The sequence below is a fragment of the Myripristis murdjan genome, chromosome 8, assembly GCF_902150065.1.
Source record: "Myripristis murdjan chromosome 8, fMyrMur1.1, whole genome shotgun sequence".
NCBI classification, from domain to species: domain Eukaryota; kingdom Metazoa; phylum Chordata; class Actinopteri; order Holocentriformes; family Holocentridae; genus Myripristis; species Myripristis murdjan.
Window position 1 is genome coordinate 26,904,508 of NC_043987.1, and position 11,861 is coordinate 26,916,368.

General features: G+C 41.7%; 2 protein-coding genes across 2 annotated transcripts; both read left to right on the top strand.

Moving 5' to 3' along the window:
* Window positions 1–944: 944 nt before the first annotated feature.
* On the top strand, window positions 945–7,286 carry elob (elongin B). Its single transcript, XM_030058670.1, has 4 exons — window positions 945–1,072; window positions 3,408–3,542; window positions 4,583–4,691; window positions 5,678–7,286. Exons 1-4 carry the CDS (start codon window positions 1,070–1,072, stop codon window positions 5,788–5,790), a joined length of 360 nt encoding a protein of 119 aa, XP_029914530.1. The 5' UTR covers window positions 945–1,069; the 3' UTR covers window positions 5,791–7,286.
* A 1,401-nt stretch (window positions 7,287–8,687) lies between these two features.
* LOC115363408 (uncharacterized) lies at window positions 8,688–11,531 on the top strand. The gene is made up of 3 exons (XM_030057611.1): window positions 8,688–9,206; window positions 9,728–9,968; window positions 10,711–11,531. Exons 1-3 carry the CDS (start codon window positions 8,898–8,900, stop codon window positions 11,424–11,426), a joined length of 1,266 nt encoding a protein of 421 aa, XP_029913471.1. The 5' UTR covers window positions 8,688–8,897; the 3' UTR covers window positions 11,427–11,531.
* Window positions 11,532–11,861: the final 330 nt, after the last annotated feature.

Sequence of the window (11,861 nt, forward strand, 5' to 3'; positions counted from 1 at the left end):
AACACTTGAGTGGGGAAAAAAACTGGACTTTACTTGTCAAATCAAATGAATATGAGGCGTTGAATGCGTGATTAGGTTCTCAATTTCCAAAATCACTGAGTCACATGTCAGTCATTCATTTTTCTGTTAGTTTTAATAAAGCATCAGGCTGCTGTGACTTTACTATCAACTCTCCAACTCTCCCAGCTGAAGCCACAGCTACTCTTTTGTGTGTACTTCACCTCACAGGATCCACTAAGCCATGAGTGGAGCACCACCATATCAATACTATATAATTATTCTAAACATTTTAGCCCAAAATCTTAATTTTAATCATAACCTATAGCAACAGACACAGAATAAGAAATCAAAACTGATCTCTGAGGGGAAATTGGGTCAGCTGCTGTTGCTCACATTCTCTAGAGAAGAATATATTGCCAGCATAAGTGAAATTATTTAAAATAGAAAAGAAATAAGAAATATAAAAATATGTGCATTAGAAAGTTGTCACAAAAAAGTATGTGCATGATGTGTAAATATGTGCATTAATCCTACTTGTGCAGTAGTCGTAATAATAATAATAATAATAAATTTAATTTATAACGCACTTTACATCAAATAAATGATCTCAAAGTGCAACAGTTACAATAGAAGAATAAAAAGTAAAAGAATAAAAGGTAAAAGCAAATGTCACAATATCACAATAAGAACAACCAAAATAAGTAGAGCAGTGGAGAAGTTGTAAAGTATGTGCTTTATGTGCTTTATGTATAGATATATGCATTAATCCTACAAAAATATTGCAAAAATGAATACAGAAATAGAAACGGAGCATATGTAAAAAGGTCTGATGGACTAAACTGACAGAGGAAAATCTCTCAGTGACTTAACAGCAGCTTGTCCCGGTTGTTGTTTCAGTTGTTGTTGTTTATTATGTCAGCGTGTGCTCGTGCAGACCACAGCTGTTTGCGGCGGCGCGCCCCCTGCCGGCGGCTGCGGGCGGCGCGGCTCCGGCTCCTCTGACAGCTGCTGTCGCTGTGCAGCGTGGGAGAGCAGCGGAGGCGTAGCTGTGTCCGACCAACCGCAAGACATGGTGAGTGGAGGAAAAAAAAAAGAAATAAAACAAAGCTCGTTAAGTCTTGACAATGGTGTTCGTCGACTAAAGCCTCCGTTAGTCAACCGCTGAAGCTTCTTTTTTTCATGGTTTTGACAGAAATGCGTGTTGTCCGCAGCTGAACCCAGACACACAGACAGCGACCATCGACAAGCTGATGTCTTTGTTTAGCTAGCACGAGCTCTAACGTATCATTTATTTTTTATATATATATATATTTCATTCCTGTTTTAAATCTGAAAACACGACAAGTACACACGAGCTGTACACATTTCCACATGGCTCGCTAAGCGACACTCGTGCCTCAGGTGGAGTTAAAGATTAAAAAGCACTCAGGTTTGGCAGGTTAGAGCGGCTAACCCGGCTAACGTTAGCCGCAGCGCTAACATCGCACTGGAGGAATATTCCAGAGCAAAATCCTCGGACAACACTTTGTTTTGGTTGAGCCGCTGACCAGCTCTGAAACAGGTCGCTCTGGCCGGCTGCTATCGAGCTAGCTGACTGTCCACAAAGTTGGCCGGCTAACGTTGTAAACAACTCTGCTAGCTAGCTAGTCCAGACGGGTTTCAGCACAAAACGCCCCGCAGCTTCCCTGGTTAGCTAACCTAGCTACCTGTGGCTAAGTGTGACCAGCAATAAACGAGCCACAGTTTTGTTGTAGCTCGCTGTTTGTCGTGCCAGTACCCTCAGAGCACTGTACAGGCTGGTGTGATTCACTATGACAAGACAGAATTGAAGTAGCTGTACTCTGTTTGTTTTTCAGTACAGGAGAAATAGTCCAGTCAGTTTATGAAAAAAACCTAGGACAAATTGCAAGAGAAGCAAATTCAACTGATTTTGTATCCTCAGTTTGTCCTGAGTGAGGGGAAAAAAAGTCCCAAGAAATCTCACTGGTGGAAAGTTTTGAAAATCACCTCTATATGACCATATAATACCAAAAAACACTGTTTTTAACACACAGGGGAAAGGGGTTCAAAATGTTACTTTCAGATATCACTATAAAAATTCACAAGATGATTACACACACAAAGACAAGAAAAAAAAAAGTCAATTACAAGTTCTTTGAATTATTCTGTTTACACATGCATATCACACATTATCTGATTTGATATGGGTTAGGGTTAGTATATGTAATTGACTTTTTTTCTTGTCTTTGTGTGTGTAATAATCTTGTGAATTTTTATAGTGATATCTGAAAGTAAAATTTTGAACCCCTTTCCCGTGTGTTAAAAACAGCGTTTTTTGGTAATATGTGGTTTTAAATAGGTGATTTTCAAAACTTTCCACCAATGGGATTCCTTGGGACTTTTTTTCCCTCACTCAGGACAAACTGAGGATACAAAATCAGTTGAGTTTGCTTCTCTTGCAATTTGTCCTAGGTTGAACCCAATTTTGGCCTAAAATTACTGGACTAAAACCCATTGTGATCAGCCAGCTAACTTTAACACTTTTTTTTTTTTTTTAAACACCACTGCTGTTTCTTGACTGTTCACCTCCCCAGCCTGACTTTTGCCAGCAGCAGTCATCATCACCACACACTTAGATTACAACTCTGGCAGCATTATTATGTTCATAAAGCAGGACAAAGATTTGATATATGTTTGTACAAGAAACTGAGGACTTCACACCTGCCGGCTTGTTACTCAGCATGATGTGCATCAGTCTCACGTCACTGACAAGATTTAACAATGAATCGCCTTTGCAGGAAATGTTCAGGCATTCCCCTGCACGCTGTGTCTCATTTTACAGTAATAAAGACAAATTGAAGCCAGAACTTTATATTCCCACTGGCATGTGAACCCAAAAGTGTCCACATGCCTTGTTAGCTCGTGCTTCTGATATTGAGTATGAGAATGAAAAGTAAAACCCACCCAGTACAAGTGTTATGTCTATTTTGGTCAGTTTATTCGGTGTTTATGTAATGTATATGAACCACTGTCCCACCAAACTAGAAACCAAACAGCTACAAGTCTGTTCTGTGATGTCAGGAGGCATTTTCAGGTGTTTGCGCTTTATTAAAAAGCTCTGAAAAAATTAACACGCAAATAAGTTTGTGTTCTTATTAGTGATGCCCTAGGAAGTTTAGTTACATCTAAACTAGCTCTTCACTTAGTCATACACTCAGACTGGGACAAAAATGCAAAATCAGAATATGTAAATTGTTTTAGGGAGAAACTTCCCTGTAGAAGTCAGTAGTTGGGTGCTGTATTTAATTCTATGTAGACCTTTAATTTTAAAGGTCTACCAAGAAGGTTCCTGATAAATTTTTTCATGGTCAGTTTCATTTCAACTTTATGTTTCCTCATTTCTTCAGGATGTGTTTCTAATGATCCGACGTCATAAGACGACCATCTTCACAGACGCCAAAGAGTCGACCACAGTCTACGAGCTGAAGCGCATTGTGGAAGGGATCCTAAAGAGGGCACCTGAGGACCAGAGGCTTTACAAGGTATGATGACCCTGATGTGGAGGTCGTCTGGGCCAGATGGATGTAAGGACTAAAAGCATATACAGAATGTTCACGTTTATGTTGAAACGGTTGAAATAGTTTCAGAGATCTACCTCGATCTGTCAACAACTTACCAACGGTTTGCTGACAAATTGCAGTTCAGCTGTGGAGCAGGCAGACAAACTGCCTCTGGACCTCATGCACATCCAGCTTCCTGGTTGCATATCATTGTTTTTCATACCCATCCCTTGATGAAAAAAAAATTTCCATTCCATTCATGTACCCTTGAACACTCTCTAAGCCAAACACTGTAGCTTTTCATTTTAATGACCAGTACAGGATTTATTGCCCTGAATTTAAAGTCTTGTTTTGGCATATCTGCCATCTAGACTCATCTGTAAAACGTTGCTGTTGTTTTTTTTTTCCTGTGGCCCAGTGGAACTCAATTACTTTTTTAATCAGTGCATCAGATTGGATTATTAAATTCTGTTACTCAAAGTTTTCTGTGTGATCTTGGTGAGTCCTCACATCCCATTCTCACACAAAACTCAGCCTGCTTGCAAACTCGACCACCTAAACCTCCTCAAACACCATGAAATCCCTTCACAGACTCGATGATGTTCATGCAGTGAATAAACAGCTGGTTCTAATTTGCCCTAGTGAAGTACCCTCTCTTCTTCGCTCTGACATTATTGGTCCATGCTGCTGTCCACACCCTGGTTGTGATCCTCAGGTGTTTCTTTGTATTGACATATTTGTTTGCTGTCCATCTTGAGAAGCCCTGATGGAAGCCTATGGCTGAAACAAGTTGGCTGTTTTTAACAGTTTTTAACAGAATGATGCAGCAAGTTCAGTAACTATTTTTGTAAGAGGAGGTGCCTTGGAGGTTTTTTTTTTTTTTTTTTTTTTTTTTTTTGCTACAAGTACATGAAACTATCCTTTCTCCAAAGAGCACCTCCTGCTGCTGTGTTTCCTGACAAAACCCACAGAGGCTCTTACTGACAGGTTGTTACCCTCTGCTCTCGCTCTCTCTTCACCAGGATGACCTGCTGCTGAATGATAGTAAAACACTTGGAGACTGCGGGTTCACAAATCAGACGGCTCGACCTCAGGCCCCAGCCACCGTGGGATTAGCTTTCCGTCTGAGTGGTAAGATTAGGTCATGTTTTAATCACATTACTGCATTCAGTTTTAATAATAGCTGTGTTGTCCTTTTTAGTGCAGTGTATGTATCATGTGTAGTATTTTAAACAAAAGAAACCCAGCAGATATTCAGGGTTGGCTGTTCAGGAATGTAAATGTGTAAAAGTGAAAATTTTCCACTAACTCAACTCACATTTTAGCATTTTGATGGTTAGTACTGAGCATTATGTGCCTTGGATGGTGTTAGTTCGAGATGTTTCTGTTTCGTATCAGTCGTATTCACAGTAGATGCAGATCTTTATCTTGTCTAGATGTCTGGGAGCTCCACTGTCACATGTGGCTTTGACCAAAACACTTCAGCAGGCACTTTTTTTACTTCATCAGTTGTTTTGGAGAGATGCAGGAGTCTATGAGGGAAAGTTAACAAAATTAAAGCTAAAGCTGTCTTTTTTTCTCAGTTCACTACTTTTTTTCTGTAGTGATTTGTGGTAAATGTTTCTTTGATGCATCCTGAGAGTAAAAGTTGGAGTACAAGTTAAAATAACTACAATATATGAAAACAAACCAATACAAAAGCCCAAAATAGTGTTCATATATTCTCTTCTCTCTGTATAGCAATTTATAAAGCACAATTATAGAGTCAAAAACAAAACAAAACAAAACACAGCTATCAACACTCAAAGCATTGAAAGTAGGTGAAGAATTTTAAAGTCAGGACAAGAAACATACAATAAATTCTAACAAGGAGGTCAGAAATGATTTAATGAAAGATCATTAAATCAAAAAGTGACTTTTGAAGAGCGACTGAGCCGGCCTGGGCTCTTTGGGCAGGTCGCTCCAAACTCCGGGAGCTCTGATTTTGCTCCTGTGATCCGATTTGCTTTCTGTTCCCTGTTCACACTGCTTCCCCTTTGTGTGTGTGTGTGTGTGTGTGTTGGTATCTGTGTGTGTCCCGTCACTGTCGTCACTCTGCGTCTTTGTCGCTCTCTCAGATGATTCATTCGAGCAGCTGAGGATCGAGCCGTTCTCCAGCCCCCCAGAGCTCCCTGACGTCATGAAGCCCCAGGACTCGGGCAGCACAGCCAACGAACAGGCTGTCCAGTGAAGGGGGGGGGGTCACGAAAGGATCGCATGGGGCCGGGGGGGTCAGAGGGAGGACACACAGGAGGGGAGGGAGGGGTGGATTGTGGGAAGTGACGCCTTGGCCGCTGAATTTTGCTGACAGCAGATCCTCAGCTGGGCAGAAACAATTAACAAATGCGGATTCCCCTTGTTGTAAATGGGAGGGGGGTTTCAAACCCACGTATTTGTCCTGAAATTGGTGAACGCATGCTCGATAAATTGATAAATTCACACGAGACCCTCAGAGTTCCCTGACGGATTTGTTAAGACACTGTCAGTCATCCATGGGATTGGTAAAGGCTGAACATCAAGAATCGTACCTCTTATTTAATTCATTCTAGTCTTTATTTAGGGTAAGGTCGCCGTCACCTTACTTGTGTTTTATTATTTTGCAGGCTTCAATGTGGGAGTTGTTGAGGTGTGAAATTTGTAGACTTTCATATTTGTGTTTTTCTTTATTAAAATATTATTAGGATTTAACATTTTTATGGTCTTTGGCCTGGTTGAAAGTGGTGCACCATTAGCTAGGAGTTTGTGGATTTTGTATGTTACTCTTCTGTCAACGAGAACATGTGCATGAAATGAATCTGGAACAAAAAACGGATCGATTTCAGTCGTGTGGCAAAAGAATCATGAAAACTGAAATATGCACACAGCAAAAGATCTGAGCTTTTTTTTTTTTTTTTTGGTACTTTAAGTTTCTTAGCTGCTTAAGTTACTGAGTTGTCGTCGTCTGTCTTTTCAGGATGAACACACTCTCGGCTTTCTCCAGCACAGATAACACAGGTGTGAAGCCAGTGTTGAGAAAAAAAAAAAAAAAAAAAATATTTAACTGGCATAGCAGCGATCTTAAACCGGCTGTGGAGTGGTTCTGGTTTATTTTACCTTACTAACAAACATGGGAGGTTAGCCAGTGTCCCGACACAACATGTGACCGGAGCTCGTGAGATCTTGCAGAATTCGATCTCGTTGGCTCCGGTCACTGGACCTGATATTTTTTAGTGGGCGTAATCAGTTAGCTCTAAATCCAACAGGTAGTTTGTTATGTGATGAGTTGTGGAACTGTGCCTGTGATTAGGGGGGAGCCACACATTCACCCCCGTCACTCAGAATCACCATCCATTTACTTCCCGCTGCAGCTTGTGTTGTGTTTTCCCCCCCAATTAGCTCACTAGACGTTCTTTTGTTTTCCTAAAACCAAAGGAGAATCGAAAATGAACTCTTCTGTATATTAAAATTTTGAAATAAAGCGTAAAGGTGGATTTCCACATCTAGAAATCTTCTATTACAAAACGAAAAATCCTTCATTTGAATGTGATGTCAGTACGCGGTAAGGGTTTTCTGTCACGGGGGTGAATTCTTGACATTAAGACAAAAAAAATAATAATAATAATTGCAAATTGTGGTTGTTTAAAATGGGACTTGATTAAAGCTGCACTTGTAACTGACTTGAGTTAACATTAAAACAACTGTTTTTCATCCCTGTGAGCTGTGGTCTTTTGTAGACTCTACAGTCAGTGGTTCAGATGATGCCAGTATACATGCACGGTCTTTAAACTTTGTCATTAAACGTTGCAAATAGAGTTATCTAACTTCAAGGTCGTCAATATGATTCAGTGGTTCCTCAAAGTTTTGAATTGAGGTTGTGTCAAAGTTTTTCCTAAGAAGCCTCCCTGATTATGGAGAAATATACTTTGCTGTTTAATTTAAAAGCTTTAATAATTACTAAATTTAACCTTTCACTGAATACAAACCTTTGAGTGAGTCGTATACACACTGAAAAGCTTCTAAAGTATAAATAATGACACTCTGGTGTTATTTTAGATTCAAAGTTATTGGTACCATTTCATAAAGAGTATGACATTTAGAAACCAAGGCGTCAAATCCTGCCTTCAAGAACTCATGTAATACGTGAAAATTAGTGGAATCAAGTTAAATTGGTAAAACTGACACGTAATTAAAGTAGCTTTTGTTTTAGCTCTTGTTTGGAAACAGCATTGAGTTACTGCTAAAAACAAAAAAAGAGAAGAAGTGCATTAATTTGCCAGGGAAAAGTGACTGTTCAAGTAGTTTGTATGATGTTATGCATGCTATGTGCTAAGGCAATTTATAAGTGTATGTGCAAGGATGAATAACCAGCAAAAGTTAATCAGCTGTAAATTATAATAATAATAACAATAATAATAATATCAACTCATTTACAGAGTGCTAAAAGATAACAGAAAATAAAGAAAGAATTTCACTTGCCACCTTGCGTTGGCACAGCTTCCATGTTTGCTGTCCTTAAACATTAACACATTGGCAAATTCCCACTTCACTCATTTTATAATCAAACATTTTAATTAGAGCTTATCATATCATTATCTAGATATGACCATGCCAGATGTTAATATCTCCAAAAGTAGCAATATGGACGATATTAAATTTAAGGTGAGGGTTAGCCTAAGACAGTCAGTGGTCTGTTCTGATCAAAAATACTGTGTGAAGTCGCTGCATTTTCCACATCAATTGTTTTTTTTGTTTTTTTTTGAAGAATGCTCAAATTTTACTTCCACTGTTGTTACACTTAAAATATTGTTAGAGCAGAGTTTGCAGAAAAACGTAATTTTAACTCTTTAAATTATTTCTTTCAACATAAGAGCGATTGTTCTGTTCTGATCAATGAAATTCTTCTATTTGGTATTATTATTATTATTATTATTATTATTATTATTATTATTATTATTGTTATTATCCTGTAATTTGACGAATACATACGTTTTACTGTTGCTACATTTAAATTTTCAAATAACCGTGAACCCATATATCGTATCACTATCGAGATATTTAGTATAAAGTTCGAGGTATGACATTTTGTCCTTATCGTGCAGCCGTAGCGTTAACAGCCCAGGCCCACTGAGTTGCGATATTTCCGACAGCACCTGAAGGCAACACCCAGTAGCTCTCCGGTTAGCTAGCTGGTGCTTCACTTTAGCCACTTCCCGGCAAACTTAGCGGTTGTGCACTGCTCCTCTTTGTGCTGCTAGCTGCTAATAACACAACAACAACAACAACAACAACTGTAAAGGCGTATGGGCTGACACGGGCCACATGGACCTGAGTGAGCATGTGTTGTCGGCGGGCCGGGCGGTGCTGGACTGGGTGCAGCGGGAGTGGGAGCCGCTGTCCCAGGCCGAGCTGGAGCAGCGGCTGGACCAGGCGGTGGAGGAGATCCTGGAGGCAGACTTGGTGGCCAAAGTTAAAGCCCAACCTCCTGCCGCGATTTACCTCCAGCTGGTGCAGAGTCCGGCTGCCGCAGAGCCCCAGGTCGTACCCGCAGAGGCAGCCCTCTGTCCCGCTGAGGAGGAGCCCCAGGGCGGCCAGGAGGCACCGGACACTGCGGACAGTAACGCAGTCAAGGTAAACAGCACCACAAAATCCTCACAAATCTAATGTTAAAAAAGTAAACATACCATAATTGCACTTGTTACAGAATCAGAAATACTTTATTGGGGAGATTGGGTCAGTTGCAGAAATCCAAAAATATGTCCACCGGAAAATGTGTTAAATAAGTATGTGCATTATCTCTAAATATGTGCCTTAATTGTTCAAATAAATACAAAAATAAGAAATTGAGCAATGCATATCAACTTGTAATATCTGACTTGTTCTTGGTCACTTGTTTCTTGGAAATTCCTGCAAGTGGAATTGGATTGGACATTAGGGATCACACTGCATTTGGGATAAGTGGGGTAACCACATCTCACCATTGGAGTAGTGCCCTCTATCAGGACTTTTATTTTGAAACTGAGACTAAACGCCTTGTCAGGGTGATGACTGACATGGTAGATGAATCTGGTTACCAGCTGATGTTGGCTGGGGATGTTGCCCTGTCGTGCAGCACATCTTCATCTGTGTGTGTGTGTTTTCTGTCTGGTCAGTACATCACAGAGCTGCTCCAGAGCTCCAAATCGCAGCACAGCAGGGCTCGGCTGGCTGGACGGGCCCGCCTGTCCCTGTCCCACACGGTGCTGCTGTCCCTCACCCTGCTCTCCAAGAGGATCAGCTATCGCTCCGTGTCCACCCGCTTCCGCCTGGAGAAGGGAAACATCCACAGGATCTTCTTTTCTTTCTGCGAGCGAGTCAACATACTTGAGGAGGAGCAGATCAGGTGGCCAGTGGGTGAGCTGATTTCCTGTGTTTATGGGACACAGACCGAGGGTACACCCGTGCCAGTTTACGACAAACAGCAAATAAGTGGCTGCAAGTGATATTGGTGCATTTTTATTAGGGCTTGGACAATATTTTAGTCTCCTGATTCAATACTATCACGATACTTGAGTGCCTATTCAATATGTATCGCAATTCTTAAGCATTGTGATTCGATATTACGATTTATTGCGATTTTTGTTTTTTGAATTATCCTCTAATTTGTGGATATAAAGTTCCATAAAGCTGTCATTGTCCTAAAGCTCACAAAAGGTTTATACAGCTAAGTCAAGTTTAAGAAATGGTCTCTCTACAATGAAATGGCTGCTATGGGGGCTAACGTCACCACACATGAATAAAACTGGGCTCACTTAATCCACAAGAGTCTCAGCTTTCCAGTCAGACCCAATTGATGCAACTCCAAGACTGTTTAGGCCCCAGTCTGCACAAATACACCATTTTACAACAGGCCAAAAGAACACATTTGTACTGCATGGTTTGTGGCCCAAACTACATGGGATTAGCATAAACTGGGCAAGTCTGCAAAGGGGAGACTTGTTGGTACTCAGAGAACCCATTTTCATTCAGACATCTTGAGGTCAGAGGTCAAGGGACCCCTTTGAAAATGGCCATGCCAGATTTTCCCTCGCCAAAAAAAAAAAAGAATTGCGATACTTAAATGAATTATTGTTTTTCCACCGTCTCTTCTCTCCAGACAGAGAAGCTGCAGAGGCCCTTTTCCCTTTATCCAGTCTACTGGGAAAAGCTGAGGGACCGGAGGTGCAAGGCGTCCCACAGGTGCTGGGGGTCCTGGGCCACACCCGCATCCCAATCCGCCTGCCTATAGGCAAACACGATGTGGAGAGCACGGTGCCAGAGGTGAAGAGGATGAAGAAGGAGGCCCATCCTGACTCGTGGCTGAACCTTGAGCTCACGTGCGACCGCAGAGGCCGCTTCCTGCACTGCAGGATCAGTAAGGGCTCAGACACGGACAGAGCCGGCGATCTGAGGGACAAACTTAAGCAGCATCCCGAGCTGATGCCCCCCGGCTCCTGCCTGGTGGCCAGAGCCGGCTACCCGCTCACCGCTCACATTTTAACTCCGTACGTCGGAAGTCTCGGGCCGAGGGAGAACCTGTACAACAAGACGCTGGAGGTGCACTTCAGCATCCTGGACCAGGCCGTCGCCAGCCTGAAAGCCCGGTTTCAAAGGCTCAGGTATCTGGACATTGGGAATTATGAGCGAGCCAGAGCGGTGGTATTGACTGCCTGCGTGCTGCATAATGTGTTTCTGGACATGGGCCACGTGGTTCAAGGAGATGTGGAGAAAGAGGAGGCCTCAGACCAGGATGGAGAGGGGGAGCTGGACGAGGAGGGTGTGAGCAGGAGGGACGCCGTCTCTCATTTGTTGTATAAAGACTTGGACTCATGATGTTTTTGTGAATGTGGTGAAGAGGGACAAGAGCTGTTGTAGTGTCTGTGTTCAGAAAATTAAATGGACAAATCTTTTTTATACATTTTCTTTATTTAAACACAATCTTGAACTCCCTGGGTCTATCTACACACCCACACACACACACACACACACTCATGCTACACCAGGTTATGGTAATACTTTTAGTATTAAAGAATTTACATTGTTTGAAGTAACAGTTTTCCCCAGTAAACCCAGTTTACATGGATTTAGTTAGTGCAGCGAGTTTACTCAGAAACATGGGGCACAATGAGATCCAGACATCTGAATTTCAAAATAAAAGCGTCATTAGACTCTGGGGAACACAGAGTTGTAGTTGCTCCAGAGGTCGGCTCGTGCCGCAACAACCCAAACAACACTGCTGCTGCAGCCAGGCAACTTCCTGTTTGGCTC